This window comes from Triturus cristatus, chromosome 10, assembly GCF_964204655.1.
Source record: "Triturus cristatus chromosome 10, aTriCri1.1, whole genome shotgun sequence".
NCBI classification, from domain to species: domain Eukaryota; kingdom Metazoa; phylum Chordata; class Amphibia; order Caudata; family Salamandridae; genus Triturus; species Triturus cristatus.
This window is the reverse complement of record NC_140593.1, coordinates 377539141-377561082: the sequence shown is the minus strand read 5'-3', so window position 1 is coordinate 377561082 and position 21942 is coordinate 377539141. Positions and strand designations below refer to the sequence as shown.

The following is a 21942-nucleotide window of genomic DNA, read 5'->3' as shown; positions in this document are numbered from 1 at the left end:
CGAGACCCGAGTTCCTACCAAAAGATGTGAGTACGTCACAGACCACTATAAGTGACTTCTTAGGTGAGGCAAGATACAACAGGATATCATCGGCATAGAGCGAAATACGGTCCTCGTGTTCAGGCGACCACCGAAGGCCCCGTATATCCGGGTGCCAACGTATCCACGCAGCCAGCGGCTCAAGGGCGAGGGCGAACAACAGAGGCGACAGGGGGCAACCCTGCCGAGTACCCCTCCCAAGCTGAAACGGAGTCGACGCCCAACCATTCACCACAACACTCGCTAGCGGCCCCTCGTACAGCAACCGCACCCAGCTCACAAAACCGCGGCCAAAGCCGAACTTGGCCAGCACGGCCCACAAGTATGCCCACTCCACCGTGTCAAAGGCCATCGTGGCATCAAGAGACGCCACAATAGCCGGTTCACGCAGCGTGCCCGCCCTGGCGATTACGCCATGAAGACGCCTAAGATTTAACGCTGTGTTTCGGTGCGGGATGAAGCCGGATTGATCCGGGTGGACCAAGTCGCTAAGTACCCTAATCAAACGGGTCGCCAGGAGTTTCGCCAGAATTTTCGGCTCCGCGTTGAGAAGTGAAATAGGCCGATATGAGGCGCACTTATCGCGGGGTTTACCCTCTTTGTGGATGACCACAATCGACGCCAGTCGCTGATCCAACGGGAGGGTCCCACCCCACCGCGCCTCCAAAAACATGGCGCGCAGGTGAGGGGCGACCCTATCCGGGAACAGCTTGTACAGGTCGATCGGCAAGCCGTTCGGTCCCGAGGCCTTACCCGAGTTTAACGCGCGGATAGCCCCCGCCACCTCGTCGACCGTTATGTCACCATCTAAATCGTCCCTATCTGTAGCAGAGAGGCAGGGCAACTCGATATCACGGAGGAGGTTACACGAGTCCTCGGGCGGCCTATCCGACGCAGAGGCATAAACCCTACAGAAATAATCCGAGAAACACTTTACAATCCCCTCAGGTTCCACAATCGCCTCTCCCCTCTCTCCCGTCAACTCTGGCACCACTCTATTGACCCGTTTTTTTTTGTCCAGCCACGCCAGGAGTTTCCCTGCCTTATCACCAACATCATACAGTCGGCCCTGCTGTTCCCTACTGAGGGTCTTAGCGGCGTTCGTCACCAGGTCTTTATACTCAGTTTGCTTCAAGCAAAGCTCATGCAGTGAGGACTCTGTAACCTCCTCCTCCATCGCTCCCTCCAAAGCCGCGATCTCCTCCTCCACCTGCAGAACCTCGCCATCTCTCCGCCTCTTGGCAGCCACTACTAGGGAGAGGGCTTCCCCCCGAAGCACGGTCTTAAAAGCTTCCCACAGCGACACTGCCGAATCCACGGTTCCCTGATTGTCCTTGAAAAAATGTTCTACCTTCTTTACCAGGGCGCTGCGCATCTTGGGGTCTCGGAAATACCACGGGTTGATAGGGGCCACCCTTCCTCCTCCCTCCCGACCTAGATCCAGCCGGATCCACACTGGCGAGTGGTCCGATATACCGCGCGCCATGTGCCTCGCCTCAGATACCAACGAGGCATGCGCGGCCAGAGTGAGCAGGTAATCAATCCTGGAAAGGCTACCATGTGCCCCGGAGTGGAACGTGTATTGGCTCTGTGTGGGGTGCCGGAGCCTCCAGCAGTCTATCAGGCCAAGCGTGTCTAGGAAGTCTGGAAGCCATTTCTGAGCCCCCCCTGTGTCTCTGGGCGGGTATCTATCCAGCAGGCCGGAGCCAACAGCGTTGAAATCCCCTCCCACCACAAGCATTCCCCCCGGGAGATCCAGCAGGGCCCTACCCAGATCTGCAAACGTGGAGGCCTGCAGGGCAGGCGGGACATAAACCAAAACTAAAACCAAAGTCCTTCCTTCCCACCGCCCCGCCACCGCCACAAACCTCCCCCTATCATCAACAATGGTGGAGTCCACCTCAAATGGCAACAAAGCTCTAACTAGGATGCCCACACCCCTGGACCCAGAAGAGAATCCCGAATGTGCAATGAATTTATACCCCTTCCTATTCAGGGCATAGCACGTATTACCTATAAGATGCGTCTCCTGCAGCAGGGCAACATCCGGCATTGATCGTTTCAAGAATTGCAAAACAACCCCCCGCTTAATGCGATCCCCCAAACCATTAACATTCCAGCTTATAACACTTAAGCCCCTACCCCCCATCCTCAAACGGAAAGAGGCCCACCCCACACCCGAGGAGCCACCATGGAACAGCCCTGGAAATAATCATCATGCCTTGCAGAAATAAACCCCCCATCAACAAACTCAAAATCCCTGAAACTCCCCCCACCCTGCACCCCTGCTGCAGCTTACAAAGCCCCCCCAACTTGCAGTGTGCCTGTCGCCCTACAAAACCAAAAGTCTACAAAAAGTACCCTAAGGGAGGAAAAGAGCACCCCTCGTCCTCCCGCAACCCTCCACAGTTACTGCACTCTATTCAAGTCTTCAAGTATAGCCAAATCAAGTCAGACCGGCTCCGAGATGTCAGCCCTGTCCATCCCGGCCATTGTCTCCATCCTCGGCTACGTCGTCACCCGTCCGTCGCCGGGGCAAAGCGTCCAGCCATTCGTCGGCCATAACAGGAGAGTCAAAAAAGAATGTCCGATCTTCGTGCACCACCCGCAGTCTGGCAGGGAAGAGCATGGCATACTTCAGATCTCTTTCCCGGAGCCGTCGCTTCACCCCCAGGAAGCCCTGTCTCTGCCTCTGCACCTGCTGGGTGAAGTCCGGATAGAAATTCACCGACGCGTTCTGGAAGGGAACCGGGCCCGTCACCCTCGATGCTTGCAGGATAGCGTCCCGATCTCGAAAATGAAAGAGCCGGGCGACGATCGGCCTCGGCGGGGCACCCGCCTTGGGCCTCCCGCCCGGCACTCTATGGGCCCTTTCCACCGCAAAGAACTTTCCAAGGCCCTTAGGCTTCAGATGATTAAGGACCAAGTCCTCAACAAGCAGGTCAACCGAAGCCTCATCCGAGGACTCCGGGACCCCGATGACGCGCACGTTGTTGCGCCTGGCCCGACTCTCAAAGTCCTCCAGCCGGCGGGCGACGAGATCACTCTCGGTCCTCAGCTTACGAACCTCGGTCTGCAGTTCCGTAACATCATCAGTGAGGCCCGTGGTCTTGAGGTCCAAGTTCTTAACCCGTTCATTCGTTTTGCCCAAGTCCGCACGGATCAGGTTGACATCCACCAAGATGGCATCCACCTTATGCGCCAGGGCCTCAAACTGTCTCCCAATCGAAGTCTGCATCCCTTCGAGCGCGCCCATGACATCCTGTAGGGAGAGCTCCGGGGCCACAGGTGAGTCCTCCTTCTGGGCCTCCGGCGCCTGGCTCGATCCACTCGGTGATCCCTTCTGCAGAGCATAGCGGTCCATGCTGTTGACTTGGGTATAAGTTCCCCGCCTGGTAGACTTAGCCTTCAGCCGATCCCCTTCTGCTTTGCCCGACATGGTTGACTCCAAGCAGGTCGGTTCAGTTAAGACGGGTCCCTCTCAAGGAAAGGAATAAGGAGTGATCAGTTCTGCCGTGGGCCGCCAGAGTAGCCTGCAGAGCGTCCTTGGGGTAATAAAGCCACCCAGAGCTCTCCAGTGGCAGGGCTGACAAAGGGAGCGAAATCGAAAGTGAAAGAGCGGGGACCTCCGTCCGACAGTTCACACCTCGCCTGGCCGTTGTTGTTCAACTAGGAGTCGGGCATCCTGCCAACTCTAGCCCCTGGCATCCCCGGGAGATAGGCCGCAATCTTCCGCCAGGCGTAAGTCCGGTTCCCGGTGGGCGATCCGACCGCGGGTAGCATCAATCGCCTCCCTGACAAATCATCTACACGATGCCATGCATACCGACAGGATTAGAGACAGGATAGGCGACGGAGGGCGCGAGGGTCTCGGGAGCTCTGAGCTCACGCGGCCATCTTGGTCAAGCGCTAGGCTCCTCCTCAATATATAAACATATCTTTGATTGATTTAGAAGGTACAGTGTTTCTGCATGTCTCTGAACAGCCACCATTAGTGTGTGGTGTGATTTTTACAGCCCCGGAGGGATTTTCTTAAGATTTCATTGACTGTGTCATAAAACACAAGATTGTTTACCATTAAATAACAAAAGTAAATGTATAGATTGGGGGGAGGGGTCAGATCCACTAGTCTTAGTACTTTCTAGCAAACATTGAAGAAAGTGCATACATTGGGGTGGTGGTGGGGGAGGGTTGTATTTGTTATTTTAACTACAGTCTAACAAACACTGGATAAACTGTATATATTAGGGGGTCAGAGGGAGGGTAGAGGCAGGTGTCAGATTTACTATTCTAACTCCAGTCTAACAAGCATTGGAGAAAGTGCATACATTTGGTGGTGAGGGGTCAGATTTACTATTTTACCTCCATTCTACTAAACATTCAGTAATACATTTACTATTCTAATTCCAGGTTATAAACACTGGGAAAACTGCACACATTTAGGGGGGCATATTTACAATTCTAATTCCAGTCTAACAAAGATTGGGGAAAAACATACATTTAGGGGTGGGGTCAGCTTTAGTATTCTAGTTCCAGTCTAACGAACATTGAAGAAAGTGCATATATTTGGTGATTGGTGTGCCAGATATTTTACATTTCTAGCTCTTTTGTAATGAACACTGGAAAAACTGCATACAGGGGGGAGAGCAGGGGGCAGCTTTTCTATTCTAACGCCAGTCTAATGACTATAGAGTAAAATGCATACAACGGGGAGTAAAATGCATACATTTGGGGCCAGATTTTCTATTTTGTCGCCAGTCTAATATACATTGAGAAAATGCATACATGGGGGTGTTGTTTCAGAAATACTTGTCTAATACCACTCTAACAAACATTGGAGAGAGTGCTTACAATTAGTGCATAGGTGGTGACATAAGATTTACTATTCTAGCTCTAGTCTAACAAACATTGGGGTAAGTGCATGCATTCAGGGGGTCTGATTGACTAATCTAGTTGCAGTCTAACTGGCGTTGGGGAATATACTTACATGGGGAGGAGGCAGATTTACGTTTCTTAAATCCAGACTAACAGATATACAATGGATTGTTAAAATTCACTACTGCAAAATAATATCAGTAGCCATTAAAAATTATTTCAGAAATTTAAAAAAAATCTTGAAATTTGAAAGCATCATTAAAGTAAGGTTAGATATAATAACAAATATACCAGAATTGTAAAAAAACATTACAAAATAATAGATAAATCATTTAAAAAATAAAATAAATGCCTCAAACACACCATAAAATACTCAAATCTAAAATAAAAAAATAACAATCATTTGTTATAATTAAAACAAATATTACCCACCCATTCCCCCAATATGCCCCATAATCCACACTAAAAATAATAAAATATTTTTTAAACTTAAACCATTGGGGCCAGATTTACTAAGCCCTTGCATTACCATTGCATCACGCAAGGTGACGCAGAGCAACGCACTGGCTTAAGCCAGATTTACTAAGCCACGCAGAGTCACCTTGTGTGGCTCTGTGTGGCTTAATATATCTGCTGTAACGCAAGGCAGTAAAAGTCGCTGCTTTTCATTACTCTGCATTGGGAAGTCGCTCCATGTGCGGGGAGTGGGTGTTCCCATGCAGCCACCTATGGATTTTGGCGCATTTACAGATTTACTAAGACTAATAAAAATTAGAATTCATCAATATGGTATGCCTTCCCAACACAGAAGTAACAATGAGAAATATGTTTATGTCTCCTCATTATTTCCTCTTTCTACGTGTGCTGCATTCTGAAGCAAACGTAAAAAGAGGAAATACCTCTGAGGGTTGTTTTTGTGCAGAAATGTGTCCCTTCCTGCACAAAAACAATGCTGCCTGCAATGTAGGCAATCTTGCACCATGGCGCAAAGGTGCCTGCGTTTGCGCTAGGCTGCACTGTGTGCGCCCATGCAGAGAGAAGGAACAGGAATGTGCCATATCTCATTCAATATGGTGCATTCCTGCTCTCTGCTTTGATGCAGCATAGCGCAACAACTTATGTTGCTGCGTTGCTCTGTGTTTAATCATGGTAAATCTGGGCCATAATCATATAATTTGAAACGTTTAAATAATAACCATGTTAAATAGCATTCTTCAGTGAAAAAGTAACATAATTAATAACTTGATCAATTTATACACATTAACATATTTTACTAAAAATACTACTCACCCATAACCCAAAATAACCCACATTTAAGAATATTATTCTAAAAATATACACACATATAATGAAGAAATCACCACATCACATATTGCATATTTACCATATTAAACAGTTAATTGTTATAAAGCTTAAAATCACACTACGCCACAAAAAACCAATAGATACCGACAACCCATAAAAATATGAATTCGCAGTTTTTTCTAAAAAACATATAAACAAATAGTTTAATAATTTCAAACTACACAGGGTAGTTATATAATGTAAAATCAAGTAAACATAACAATTAATTTCCTATTTTTTAATTAATTTTTAATTAATAAATTAACAAATTAATATATATTTTATTTATTTTTTATAGTGACAATATTTTGACCATAATATAATGGTAAGATGATATTTGTGGGCCAACCTAGTCAGAAAACTGCATGCTTCTCAGCCAGTGACTTTAGATGTGCAAATATTGGGTGGACCTTTTGTGAGCTCAGGTGGGATGTTCTTAAACCAGTTGACAATGGTCAACTGCCAGGGAGTGAGGTGGTGCATCCCCCTGTGAGACTAAGAGCTATAATAAGACATACAGTGTTAGAGTGATTCACACGAGAATGCGTGAATGAGAAGGCAGATATATGTTTCAGAAATGTCCCCTCGGTGTTTACATGGCTGATCCAGCTGGCCTTGTCATTGTACATGGTTGAATTGTGCATGTCCTGCTGTGTTAGGGTTGTTAGCATAAATAGACTTGAGGGTATCACATTCAGCCTGTTCATTATTGGAGCTATGCAAGTAAATAGGGTTTCCGGGTCCCAAGAACTAGGAGGGGAACCAGAAATACGAGATAGATGATGCCGATGTGAATGGCTCATAATCCCTGCTTACAGTTTGCCCACTGGAGCAGGCTTGTGGGTCTTTTCATTAGGAGGTAAGAGCCAAACCAGACATCCTATAGAGTAGGCAGCACGAATTAGAAAAATATGAGGTATAGTTGAGCTGTTTTTAAGGCAGATTTGAAATTTGCTCTAAGATGAGAGTAGGGATTGCATCCTTTTTTGGAATGGCTAAAAAATTAAGAGTTCTTCCCTGTGTATAACATCATCTTACCATGCATTTTTCTACATGATGTCTAACCTCTCCATCTTTTCAAGCATCCCTTTTTCAAATCTAAGATTGTAAAAATTCAAGAGCATTTTGAGGTTTTTAATAATGTCCAAACACTATTTGCAGATAGATCGCCAACAAGATGGTGTTCGGAGACATCTACTTTTCTTTTGGGAATCTCCCATTACCCTATTTTGTAATCTACTCTACAGTACACACACTACTTTTTACGCGTAGAAAATGAATAATGAAATCTGTGTTTAATTTGATTTTGAGACAGTTGTCCTTCATTCAGTCAGGGACGTTCATCATACATCTGTGGAAGTTGGTTCATGGCGGAGGGGTCTTCTGACAGCGAGAGGATGTATTATGGTCTGTACACATTTAAATCGGGTGGGTGGACCATTATTTTGGTGGTAAGGATACTCGGTTGCACGCTGAAACGGAGTATCTAATGATATTCCATTGCAACAGAGTATTCTTATCGCCAAGATATAAATCAGACCCTTAGTGCTTTCATTCCCAATCCACCACAGGAGTACATTCCTAAAGCCCCCCAAGACCTCATGGGTGAGACGTTGAGACTCATAGGTTATCAGACAGAGGCCAACAGCAGGTTCCAGTCTAGCTCCAGTGACCACTGGTCAGCTATACAGTTGCAGGAAAGGCCTCCTGTAGCATGGCAGGAGGTCAGCCTTATGAACCTTGGAGTCCACACCTTTGTCTTTGGTACAAGAGGGAACAGGTTCAGACCTCCAGGGCTTCCTCTTCGGTCACAGACAGCAGGTTCAGTACTCTTCTGCTCTTCCTCAAGATCTGCAGTGTTCTCAAGTAGGTACCTGGAGATGTCACATTTATACCTGCCATGAACAAGTGGGTGGGAATTGATCCTGGACACACCCTAACCAAAAGAGGTAAAGGTTTCTGGACCAACCCAATCCACTTTGGCCGTTTTCAAGATGGCAAAAGTCTTCAGCCACGCTAAACATGGGCACTGAGGGATGGGTGTGTGTGGGTGAAGTGTACTATGGTAATCCTAGTGTCCTCCCACATTTAACTCTAAAATCCAATTTGGGGCAGCCACTGTACCCACAATATTCGAAGAGACAGACATCTGGTAGAACAAAAGCAAGGTTCTTCAGCAACAAGACAGTGGATACGCACAAATTGCCTTGGCATCCTGTCCTCTCTCTTCCAATTGGTACATGTGGTTCAGCTGACCTGTCCAGCAGAATCTGACACTGTGCTGTCAAAAGGAGCCAAACCCTGCATATTCTGCAGAGCTCAGAAAAGTCATCTCTTCCCATTCAGGCCAGCCTATTTCTTGTTCCTGGGAGGATCTTCAGACCTTTTTCACACCTAGTCAAAGACTAATCACTGGCTCAGATCTAGTAGAGGACAATTCTAATTAGACGTCTGACATTTCAGACAGGTAAAGGGTAACTTTCCAAAAGTTACTTTCCCTTAATATTTATTAAAAAGCTCACTTCACCATTGAATTTGATTTTTAATAGCTATTAAAAATAGGTGTTAAATTATTTTTCTGTCTAGTCCCTTTTCTGAGATACAGCATTAGGATTTTTAATCTAAACCCGCCCCACCGCTCTTACCTGCATGGGCCGCTCCTAAGTGTCTCCTGAAGGGTCTGAAGTAGTTTGATTATATCTCTAATACACTGAAGAACTCCAGTGGCTCCCTCTCAAATTCCAAATCATCTTCAAGACCAGCTGTATCATCTATAAAACCATCCAAAATTACACCCCGACATACCTGGCCAAGAATCTAATAACCTCCGGCAGCGAGCTCCACACCAGGAGCCTGAACATCACCAAAACTTGAGCTGAAAAGGTGCAAGCATACAAAAACAAATAGATAGGACTTCTCTATCTATGCGTTCAGTATCTGGAACAATGTTCCCACTGACATAAGATCTCTAAAATTCTGTAATTCAGGGAGAAACCGAAAACACAGATCTTCAAGGAGAATTACCCTCAGTATATTAGATCCACTTGATGCACGCCTCTTGTAAACAACTGTATCATTTTCTGTGCTCTCTTTCTTGCTCATCATTCTGTTGTTTCCCAGCTAAGTTCACACTAAGCAAGTATCACAATAGATATACATTCACAATATTAGCATTAGACATGGTGATGCACTACATGTATAGTTGATCATTTCATTGTCTCAGTCAGATTTTCAAAGCTAACACATTAAATTCCTACTCCATTAGAAACACCATCCCATAATGCATGTTAAGGATGTAAGCACAGAGGAGTTTGAGTTATCCTACAGTACTGCCAAAACCAACTCGCCTGTAACAAGTAACCCTGAAATACTGATTGGCAACCTCTATCTCAACATCATCACCTGCTCTAGATATCAAAGCGCCACAAATGCCAAAAATCTAAGGTGGGATTCAAAGCCACCAACAAATAGAACAATTATATATTTGCTGAGCAGAAGCTTGTCGCACAGGGTGAAAGACAGAAAAGGCTGCTGTAGACATAGAAGAGGTTACCATAAAGCTGTAAAGAGAACCAAAAAGGCCAGTGCTACCAAACACATTGTGGAGACATTCAGTGCAGGAAATCTTCAATATCTACCTGGAATTGTTCAAATTAAAAACCCTAAAAAATATATCTCGTATGTATTGCAACAACTGTGCAAGCATTTTCTTTAGGTCTTCGAGTCAAAAATTGCAAAGATTTGCAACTCCATCTCCAACACTTGAAATTCCTCTCTACATTTCTATTTCACCTCCTTTTTTAGAATCATTGTTCACGTCGTTTAAACCCCTATAAATTGCAGAAATGATACGTTTAGCCCTAATGGTTTAAGTGTCTCTCTCCAATGGACCCACTCTCAGCCACATGCTTCAAACAACTTTTTCCCCTCTTGCTATGAACAATGAAAATATTATAAATGGCTAATTCTTTTATGGAGTCATTCATGGCCTTCTGACATATGCCAACATACCCTTCAATACTGAAACAAGAATATTGGAAGACAGCTTGCCCATCTCTAAATCCTTTTTCCCAGCAGATTCATGGACAGTAAAAAGTGGTGAGACAAGATTAAGAGTACGTGGAACTAAACGGCCTCGTCCCAATGACCAGTCTGGATTTCAGTATTAGGGAAAAGCATCTCCGCTCCATGGATGGCAAAACTAATAGGTCTTGCTGTATGAGATCTATATACCTTGTCAATGTATTTTAGCCATTTTGCACTGCAGACTGTCCGGAGTGCACTTGGGTGACCACGTCACAGTGTGCCCGCTGTGCAACATGGCTGAAAGTAAAGAAAAAAGTGTAGGACACAGCTAACATTCACACCATAGCACTTTTATTTCCTTTACTTTTAGCCATGATGCAGAGCCAAAAAAAAGAACAAGTAAGGCTAGTTGAGCTGAAATTCTAAAATAGCAGGTCGCAGTAGGAGGTGCTCCAGTCTCAGCTCAGCCTTCGACACAAGGCTCGACTGTCATGGAAACCTGTTGTCAAAGATCTAATTTCCAACCCATTTCTCAATGCCTCCTCTTCCCCCACACCCCCACTACCACCCACGTTTCTAGCCCCTCAACTGCCTCTGACTTAGAAACATGCAAACATCACCATTTTATAATTAAGTGTAGCAAATTTTAAGAAGTCACTAAATAATGAAATGCCCCACCCCCAGAAATCTTTGTTGGAATTAGAAACTAAACACCATGCACAGGTTTTGAATAGCACATGACAGCGCCCCACCCCAATAAAAACGATTGTTAGTGTGTAATCACTGTGACACAATTACACCCGCTCCTCAAAAAACACACATAAGTCTGAAATTTTGAAAAATGGCCGGTCTCCCCGGGGGCACACACACACACTTTTCTTCCTTTAAAAGTGTGTCTATGTGATCCCTTTGAAATATAAACTTGGAAAACAGGGTGAAAATGGCAGGTCCTTCTGACTAATTAAAAAGGAAATGGCTTGACTCGAAGGGGGAGGGGGATTTTTGGGGTTGGAGTGCATGATAATTCCAGCCTTGATGGAGAGGAAGAAGCTTCTGTTGTGTTCAAATGGCAGCTGGGATTGACCCTTCCCATCGGTCTGCAGAGCACATCCTTGAAAAAAAGTTCATAACAAAAACACACAAGAATGTGCAACCCGTGCATGTGATGACAAACAGATATGCTCTTAAACGTATCTGTGGTGGGAGGGCCAGAGGCAAGCAACACAGGAATGCGAGATGAGTGGGAGGAGCAAGGAGAGATGACCTGTAGATGATGCACTCTCATGGAGTGCAACACTATACAATAAACAAGTACCTCTGCAAGCGCGCTTCCAGTAGAATGGCCCTGGCCGCAGACAGGAAACTGTGCTTGGTCCATGCTCCAGGGAACCTAACATAGACAGGAAGCACAAGGGGGGCACTGACCAATGAAAAGTAGGGAAATGAGAGTGACATTGAACACAAACAATGGTAAGTAATGGGTGGGCTCTAAGCCCTTTTTAAGTATTATATTGTACTAGACTTGCAAGCGACAGAGCATGTGCTGTCTCTGGCGAGACCTAAAAAACAGCCTGTGTATTCCTTGACCTTTCTGATGCCTCTAACACAATCAGCTACAAAGGACTGTGGGAAAGGTTGGAGCACTGCAGGAGCATTATCTGTACCTGACATAGAACCAAACATTCCTCAAAAATTACACCCAGACATCAGTCGCGGTCGGCATGACTCAACCAATCAATCAAGAATCTTTATTTTGGCCGAAACGGCCATAAAAACACAGATAAAAAAATACAGTACCAGCCATTAAATAAAAAGAGATGAGCATTACAATGTGAAAAACGGGCAGTTGTTCTGGTTAAAACAGCATTACAGTACATATAGCGCTCCATTTTCCCCCCAGGCTTCCTCAGTGGATCAGAAAGCACGTCTAAAATTATGTAATTTACTAAAAGTGCATGTGCAATACATAGGGGACGCGGGGCCTACTAAGTCAGATTCAGTAAAGTGCATATGCATTATGTAAACAGCCAGAGGTTGTTAGAGTGCTCCAATCTCATGAAAAAGGGAAAAAAAACATTCATAGTACACAGTTCACATATCCCCTCTTGTGTTCCTAAGGCGCATCTCTACTCTTAAAAAGTTTACAGTACAGTGCAATGTTAAAATATCTGCAGAAAGTTTCAGATGCAGTAAAGCTACCTTGGCCTGTCTAAAACCAGCTTTTTTTAAAACTCTTTGTAAAAAATGTTTCCTTGGGAGCATATAATACAGGCATAACAGCACGAAGTGAAGGGTGTCCTGCAGAGATCGCAGCCGCAGGAACCCTTCTGCTCCAACGTTTTAGTAAAACCTGCAGGCACCGTTAGACTGTGATGTATGGAGTTCAACCTGAAGCGTGTCATAAGGAACCTATCCTGGGCACTATGGATGAGATAAAGGTAAGGTTCAATGCCCGGGCAAGATTTCGTCAGTATGTGGCTTCTCACTGCGGGTTTTGTTATCTCTTGGTCTTCCCTGGTAGAACCCAGTAGATTCAAAAACTCCCCTTTAACAATGGTCTTATCCTTTGCCAAGATTTTAGTAGGGTGAGTAAAAAGTGCAAGGTGACCCGTGGCCTTAAGAGAATCTCTAACATATTTGAGCCATGGGATATTCATCCCTTTGTCCCGTGCCAGGCAGTCCTGAATGATATCTCTTGTCAGGGCCGCCTCTGGGTTTGACCAGATCTTAACCCAACAGCTAACCGGTCTTAATTTTATCCTGTCCTCGATGTGGGCAACACCCAGCTCTTCATGTACAATGAAGCCCGAGGTACTTTGTGGCACTTTCAGCAGTCTTCAATAAAAGTTTATTCTCTTCGATGTGGAGCGGCTTTGTATCCACAAAGCCCCAGACTTCACTGCCGTAGAGAACTTTGGAGGAACATATTGAATTATAGAGAATCAGGATCTAGTCAGGAGCCCAACGGCCCAGCCTATGTGCGTGATTTATAATTGCCCCCATGCTTCTGGTTAGTGAACGACATTTATCCTCCAGCAATGGTTTAAAGTTAAGCCTGGCATCAACCAATATCCCTAGGTATGAGAAGGACTGAACTTTTTCAATACGGTGTGCCCCAATCGTGTATTTATATTTCTTTTGGGGCGCGTTCCCTACCTCCATTATGTAGGATTTGGCTAGGTTTGCTGACAAATCCAGGCTCTCCATGAAGTGGATAAAACGGTCTAACAAAGTTTGTAGGCCACACGGGGTTCGGGCCAGAAGTAACGCATCATCTGCATAGAGCAGAACCTGAACCTCTCTGTAACCTATCTTAGGCGAGTCCACTCCCAGCCCAGCCAGTGCTTTCTCTAAGCCATTAATATAGAGGGTGAATAAAAAAGGTGCTAAAATACAGCCCTCGTACAGGGGAACTGATCTGTCAGACTGCCCTCCTCGTTGTACCTGACCTGGGCATGGGTATTCATGTGTAGGGATCTCAGAATATTTACTAGATCCTGATCCACTCCCATTCCCTCCATAAGTTCCCACAATTTGTTCCTGTTTACCCAATCGAATGCGGCTGTGAGGTCCATGAACGCCAAGTACACAGTTCCTTGGCTCGCTATCGTGTACTTGGCAGTCAGGAGATACAGGTTGAGAAATTGGTCCGTTATAGACCGACCGGCCCTGAAACCATATTGTGTGTCCGTTATGATCTTATGTTTTTCTGACCAATCTAATAGACGGTTAAGTATAACCCTGCCAAGAACTTTCACGGACATGTATATCAGGGAAATGGGCCTGTAACAGGACGGGCTCTCCCTGTTCCCTTTTTTAAAGATTGGCACAATTATGGCTGTTGACCAAGATTCAGCCATGCCCGTGCACACTGCCGCGTTTATAACCCTAGTTAAAATCGGGGCCCACAACTTTGCATACGCTAAGAACAAGTCCGGGGGGACACCATCTGGGCCCAGCGCTTTATTTCTGGTCAATCCTTCTATGCCGGCCTTAATCTCATTGAGAGAGAAAATTGTGGGTTCCCCCTTCCTGACCCTTCGTTGGTCACAAGGCAATCTTCCTGGGTGCTAAGATTATATAGACCTTTAAAGTGCTCATACCAGGTCTCCGCCAGGATATGGTTTACAATCTTGGGTTTATCCCTTTCTTGGAAGCAAGGGCCATTCATGATTTTCCAAAATGCCGTCATATTTTTAGTATCTACTGCTTCCCTCAGGTTCCCCCACGCCTGCTGTTGCATCAAAGATTTACGGCACTTAACCGCATCTTTGTATAACCCTCGACACACCTTAACCCTGGTTTTATCCCTCGGACAGGATTTCAAAGCCATTTTCAGCTCTCTCAGAGCCTTAGAACAAGCATGGTCCAACCACCCATATTCCCTTGGTTCTTTTTTTCCGGACTTAACCCTGAGAAGGCTGTCAATGTGCAGTGTTGCCCCTTCGTAGGCCTTAACCAGCTCGATCCCTGTCACTTTAAGATTCAGGCACCTCCCTATATGATGGTCTTTGTCTGCCATTAGTGCTTCACAAAAGGCATCGACGTCAATTTTGGACCATCTCAGCCTTCTACCCTGATCAGTCGCCATTAGCTCACCTTTCAGACCTCTTTTGTCGAGGGTGTTGGTGGTATTTAGGTCCCTCAGGACAATAACTAAGGGATTGTGGTCCCTAAATGCACTATGTTGTATTTCAAACCCCAAAAGCTCCTGCTTCATTATGTGAGATACAAAAATAAAATCAATGACTGAATCACAGCCTCTTCCTTTAAAAGTTGGGTTTATCCGCCCTTCATCATCTCCATTTATTAAATCCATGGTATGTTGCAGATCATGCCTTTTCCAGCACCTTATTGAGCTCTTTTCCCTCTGCAGTGTGTTCTAAATCGGGACCCTCTTCCAGCGGGCAGGAGTGCCAGACACTTCGTGTATTTTTCACATTTGGGCAAAGGTGACAATTAAAATCACCTGCGAGCACCCATTCGTACCTGCATCCCTCTTGATCAGTCTCTCCCTCCAACCTTTTGCCCAATACTCTAAAATTTATGAGTGGTGACCCTGGAACTATAGCATTATAAAAGTTCACAAATAATATGTTCTGGCCCCTCATACATAGTTTTAGCCCTTGTACAACATCAGAATGCCAGCTCAGGTCTGCCCATGTCCCTTTCAGTTTTAAATCCGCATAGATCATCAGCCCGCCCTTAGCTCTTCCTGAGCGCCCTTACCTTGCCGGGACAAAGAACATTTTAAAGCCTTCAAGAGCTAACTGGTCTCTGTTCCATTCCCATGTCTCTTGTAAACATATGACCTGGAACTTTTTTATATAGGCCACCCATTCATAATTTTTTAGTTTTGCTGACAGCCCCGCTACGTTCCATGATAAAACTTTTATAGTGTCTTGGGTCATGGTATTTGTGCTCAGCAATGTCTGACCGCCGCGGGTAGTCAGATGGGCTCCTATGGTCTGGCCTATGTCCTCTTTAGGACAGCTAACCATATCACTTTCCATGGGAACGGATATTTGTGTGCATTCCGGGGTTACTGGGAGGCCTCCACTAGAATATATGCATGGAGCAGTCGCTTCGGCGGGGGCGTCGCCGCGGCAAGAGCTCCGTTCATGTCAGTCAATATCTTCTAGTCCCCGGCTATATGCCAGAGGAGCAAAACGATTTTTTGTAAGAGACAAGGGCCCATTTCCAGTCAGCCCACTATACGTTTGCCTATCGACCTCTCTTCGGGAACTTGCCCAAGGGTCCCTGTAAAAGAAACCCAACTGTAACATTTGGATGAATGGGTCATTCTCCCCCCTAAGGCCACCCCGGGGATAGGCAAGGAGGTCCTGTACCAGCCCTGGTGATCTAAAATGTACGATCACTGTGTCTCCTTCAAAACACTTTCTGCTCCGGCCTATCCAGGACACCCTTCTTGCCATTAAGATTTGCCTATAGTGCTCCAGTTTAAAATGTGTGTTTTTACTTAACCAATATGCTGCCTTGTTGTTTAACATCTGGGGTGTTTCTTCACAAATTTCAACCCCTGTCAGAACTATTGTATAAGGCCTCGTGGCGGGAAGAGGGGGGCTAGTTGATTAGTGATTAATAATTCCAGTCTTAGCCACATTGGTGAATCCTCCTCATTGTCCGAATCCATTCCTCTGCATTTAGAACACTGCAAGAAGCCTGTGGCTTCTGGGGCCCCGATAGGCCCTGTGGGCCTATCTTCCTTTGATAGTTCTTTCTTATTCACATTTCTGGTAATCTTATTCCGTCCTACCCCACGCCCTCCCCCCCGTGCGCTCTTGACTGAGGCTATAGGGACACTTACGGGCATGACATCTCTACTAGACATGTGTTGATCTAAACGCGCCCTTTTGGATCATGTTACAACCACTGCGTGTTCCATAGGTGGCAGCCCACAGGGCTCTGGTGCTTCTGCCCTCTCTGCCCCCTCTTCCCCCGCTCCTTCCCCCCTTGATGATGACGTAGATGCCAACATGGATTGGCCCGATTCTCCCTCCTCCCCTCCATTTATTATAATTACAGATGTAATTTCCTTGGTAGATGACATCATTACTCCTGCCTCAGCGCAGGCTTTCTCTGCCGATCTGTGGGGAGTAACAACCATGTCTAAATTTTTTGGGGTAACAGCCTTCGGGTTCTCTGTCTTGGCTAAACCCCCCGTGGACAATCTTTTCTGGGCTGTGTTGGAATCCAAGGAAAGTCTTCTGATTTCTTGGTCCAAGGCTGATTCTGCCCTGATAAAGAAAGCGTCCAGTGTCCCTTTTAGGCTCCCTCCCACAAAGGTTTAACTCTCTCTTTAGTCATCGCGATTTGGGGACCAAAATCCCAGCAGGGTCGGCCTTAAAATGCACAATAGTAGATGGCTGGGTCAACAACCCTCTGGATGTGTAAGTTCAGCCGCAATATACTGACTCAAATCTGTTGGGCTATTTTGATTCGCAACAGAGGCAAGTTGCGAATCAAAATAGCCCAACTGATTTGAGTCACCAATTTTACTTCCCTTTGCGGGCATCCAGTTTTCCTTACCTCCCTTCTGTGGCGGTGTATAGTCACCCAACAGAGTAATCAGATATGTAGGTGGCGATGTTAGAGCCCTGGTCCAGCCCTGCCTCCTCCTGGCTACGGGAGGTGCAGCGATATTTTAAGCGCTCTGTGGTGATGATAACAGTGTGCGCTGCCCAGGGGACAATGGCCGGTACAGTCCCTGATGATCGTGTCAGCCGTCACCCTCGGCAATGGCGCGGCGAGAGAACTGGGTGAGTTGTGCTGCCTCCAAGGTCTGGCAGCGTTCAGCACCCCAGCATCAGATTGGCAAAAGATCAGCCCGCCAAAGTCAAACAACACCCCCCGTGGTGAACCCGGTGAACATAGATGTTAGCAATGTCCCCTCTTGGCGACAAACCTAGTGGATCGAGCAGCAAAAAATCGAAAAGTCCAGAAGCAGAGGCCTGAAGAACTACAGCTCCCAGAAGTCCAAGTGGCGGTGCAGGAGGAAGCAGCCAAGAGATATTAAAAATTGCCTATAAGCCAGTTCAGGATAATATACAGCTGGAAATGTGGCTGTGGTTGTGGATGTAAGTGCCCATGGGAGACTCTAACCTCCTAGTATTGCCTCGCGTCCAAGCTGTTTACCCGCTCCCGCCGAACTTTTCGTGGAGCTCAGGAGCCTTCAGTGTTCAAGTCCGATAGAATCCGCCTTGTGTGTCTTGGGTGCCACCTCAGCTGATAGCCTGCGGGGGCCCCGTCACTAGCCAAAAGAAGATGGTGTCACTTTCCTACTTGGGGCACCTCTCGCAAGGCTCTCCTTCACCAAGGTATTTTATGAGCCAGCCCGCCGAGGGTGCCTACTGCGCCCGTCCTCCGCGCCAGCAATCTTCTGGCTACCCCCAAGTAATTACTCGCCACGATTCAACTTCCGGCCGTCTCCGCTACCGCTGAGGCAACACCGGCATGGGAGGAGGCGGGGGTTGGTGAGAGATCACCACCCGTCGCCTCAAGTCTTTTTCCCCGCCGGGCCCACTACAGCCTTCCAAGCCATTTCCTCACCGTCCACAGCCGAGGCTTACAGGTACGTAGCGCGGGTATTGCTGATTCAGATCCACACAGTCTGCCCTACGGCTGCTCCGGATCTCGCCGTCTGCCTCCAAAGTTGCTGGGAGCTGCTGGGAGTCAGCCTGACCGCTGAGGAGTCAAGAGGAGCCGGTTTCTGCAGCACCGTGGCTCCGGGGTATCGGATTAGTCAGCGGTGGCGGCTTCACAGTTCCTCTGCTGCTGCTGCTGGCGTCTGACGACCAAACAGATTAGCCTCGCCCCCCACACTATCATTACCAAGAGTAAGAATAGTTCCCTCGTGCTGTGACGTCAAGAGGATTGCTGCCAAGATCTAAAGATTGTCAGTGTCATGTGTGAGTACTTTACCAAAGCTTGTATTTTCCTTTGCATCCTGGGGTGAGTAGCCCTATGTTTATAATGGGAAACCAAACAACAAGTTCCAAAAACTACAATCGGCATGACTCATGGGTGGGGGTTGCGGGAGGGGGACGTGTTGGGTTAATTTATTAATTTTAAAAAACTTACTTTCCCGCCGGCTGGGTCCCGTGTCGTTTCTGCTCCTCTCCTGCTTGCCTGCCTCCGGCAGGAACAGTAAGCAGGCAGCCAGGCACCCACCCCAAAGCCAATCACAATGCTGCAAGCAGCGTTGTGATTCGCCGGGTGCTGCAAGCAGCGTTGTGATTGGTTGGGATGCCGCCCAGCCAGGGGAAAATGGCCCGGCCCTGTTCTCCGTGTAGGCTGCATTGCAGCCTACATGGAGAAGGGTAGAGTGTGCATGACTGGTTTGGTCGGTCCCAGAGGGCCGACCAAACCAGTCATGCACACTCAAGAGTGGGCACACCACTCCTCCCCTGCCCACCGGCCCGCCGACAACCAAACCCTTCTGCTTTCTTGCAGTGCGAGAAGCAGAAACATAAAATGGCAGTTATTACCATTTTATGTTTCTGCTTCTCGCTCTGAGAGAAAGCAGTGGGGCGACGCTCCTCCACCCTCGTCGAGGAGCCGCCCCAGCCAAACATTTAGGATCAGTTCAATTCAGTTGTCCATAAACAGGAGTATTGCAGAATCCTTCAAGGATCATTCCAGCGGGGCAGGTATCCTAATAATGGATAATTCTGTGTCTGATTTACTGCTCTTCAGTTGATCCCAAGGTCTTGGAATGTCACTGTCAGCCTTATGGAAAGTAAAGCACCTGAGGATACCTTTTGATGCCTACCCTATATCACTCCATCCTTACAGCTTTTCCTCATGTTTCAGCTGAAGTTAGGATCAAATTCAATGTTTTTTGGATGGCCCATAGAGCATCCTGGAGCATAGGCCCACAATACCTACAAAACCGTGCTCCTCAGATACACAAAACAGAAACTTTGATCACTGTTCTCTTATCTATTCAACCAGAAATATTTCAAGAGTAAACACAGACAGGTCAGTGGGTGAAAAGGCCCGTGGCTTTACAAAACCCTCAACCATAACATGAGAGCTGAACCCAATCACAAGCAGCTCGAGAAGCACTTGACAACTACAATATTTAGACTTGATTTTTTTATGTCAGCTTAGAATAGAGGTCATTGCTGAGAAAATACGACATCGTTACTCATCAGGCTTAATTAGAGTCTCACATCTCATTGCTCTCATCACACTGTAGTTTTAGCCTTCTCTGTCAGTTCTTTGAAGTAACCGCAAGGTAACGCATAGCACTTTACAAGAAACTCCCAAATAAATATCTAGCGAAATCAGTTTTTCCACATGCACCTACTATTGCTAGTTTCAGATGTTTCATTAACTTCCGACAGAGTACTCCAGATAACACATATTCTACTCTACCATAAAATCTCCATATCACAACATATGGAGGAGAGTTTCCGCCCATTTCTAACACACCCATCACGTGGGGTTCCAAGCAAGCCCTGTTTTACTCAACTTCACATGAATGTAATATACTCTGTTTAATATCTAAAGTTTAAGCAGTCTCAGACGTGCCTACATGTCTCTTATGCCACTTGCCTCCTCCAATGTTAGACCGCAACCTGAGCTTGTTCAAGCTGTCTCAGTTATGATTCAATGTTTAGTATGTCCTAGAAATCAGACTGGTCCTTTCTCTTGCTTTATAATGCTCTAATTCCCCTTAATTGTAGGTAGATGTCAAGCTACAAAACATCCAGAAGCCCGCCGTGAGACTGGTCCTCAACCTACCAAGACACTGCCATATCTCCCAGCACCTGCACACACTCCACTGGCTCCCCATCGAAACTAGAATCACCTTCAAGATCCTCACACACGCACACAAAGCCCTCCACAACACCAGACCAGCATACCTGAACAGCCGACTCAAATTCCACGCACCCCAAAGGACCCTACAATCAGCCCAGCTCTCCTACACCGCGTTCTCCCGCACCAGAAAGACCAGATCAGGAGGCCGCTCCTTCTCCTTCCTCGTGGCCAGAGCCTGGAACGCCCTACCACTCCACCTCAGACAGACAACATCACTCCCCATCTTCACTAGAAACCTCAAAACTTGGCTCTTCGACAGACCCCCTCCTAGATGGACTGGAACATGCACCTCCCCTCCTCCTCAGCGCCTTGAGACCCTTACGAGTGAGTAATCACGCTTAACAAACACGTTATTGATTGATTGATTGATGCCAAACCCTATGTTCCTTTCTTGTTCCTGATGTCACTATTGCTGAATTGCCATCGCCAACATCTCATGAAGATACCAAGATCATAACAAAGCCTAATATGAGAATTGTCTTGCACTGCACAGATAGTGCTTTTAACTTGTATTTGCTCAGTATGATACTCTAATTCAGAATAGCTCACATGGAGCCAGTCATTTCAACTTGATAACACCTCAGATATTTACTTATTAGTCACTTTAGTCAGATTAAGTTTATGATGTATTTCTTTTTAATGGTCGATTTTGCCTTATTCTATGTGTTCCTATTTCTTAGTCGCTTCCTTTCGGAGAACGAGGGCACTTGTCTTCCATTTTTATAGGTTATTGTCTTATTTGATAGTGTGTAGGTTGCATAGGGATTTAAATAGAATGAAGCAGATACAACACAGTGGAGCCCTAAAGTTAAGTTAGATGAAAGGAGTGCAAAGGATCAGTGGTGTAGCAACGGGGGGCAGTCCGCTACAGGCAGCATGAGTTTTAGGAGTGGCGGCCTCCTCCCCCCGCCCGCTCTTACCTGCAGCCCCGCAGGGTGGCAAATGCAGGAATCGTTCACCAGCACCTCCCCCCCGCTCTTACAGCCAAAGGCTGGGACTGCCACGGGTGGCAACAGGCCTAGCTACGCCACTGCAAAGGATATGAGTGAGGGATAGAACATAGGCAGGGCACAGGGTTGACCAACTAGGGTTCATCCTCTCGGAGTTACCCATGGATGAGGTGTTGCTTGAAGAAAGGAATATTCAGTTCAGCCTGGAAAGGACGAGACGAGTGAGGGTGCTTCACTGATGTAAATGGAAAGTAAGCTACACATCCTAGGAGAGTAGCTTGAGATGGCTAAGCATCTCGTTTTCTCTTTCTTACATTCAATCGCATATAACGGAGCTTGGTATTTCCTTCCACTTTGAGTT

At 46.6% G+C, this 21942-nt stretch overlaps 1 protein-coding gene across 1 annotated transcript in view; it reads left to right on the top strand.

The window, feature by feature from the left end:
- Positions 1 to 20955, top strand: part of LOC146789460 (uncharacterized) — a 232180-nt gene extending 211225 nt beyond the window's left edge. Inside the window, exon 6 of the mRNA XM_085631607.1 lies at positions 20496 to 20955. Within this exon, the coding sequence (XP_085487733.1) occupies positions 20496 to 20614 (119 nt within the window). The 3' untranslated portion in view covers positions 20615 to 20955. The remainder of the gene's footprint in view (positions 1 to 20495) is intronic.
- The last annotated feature ends 987 nt before the right edge of the window (positions 20956 to 21942 follow it).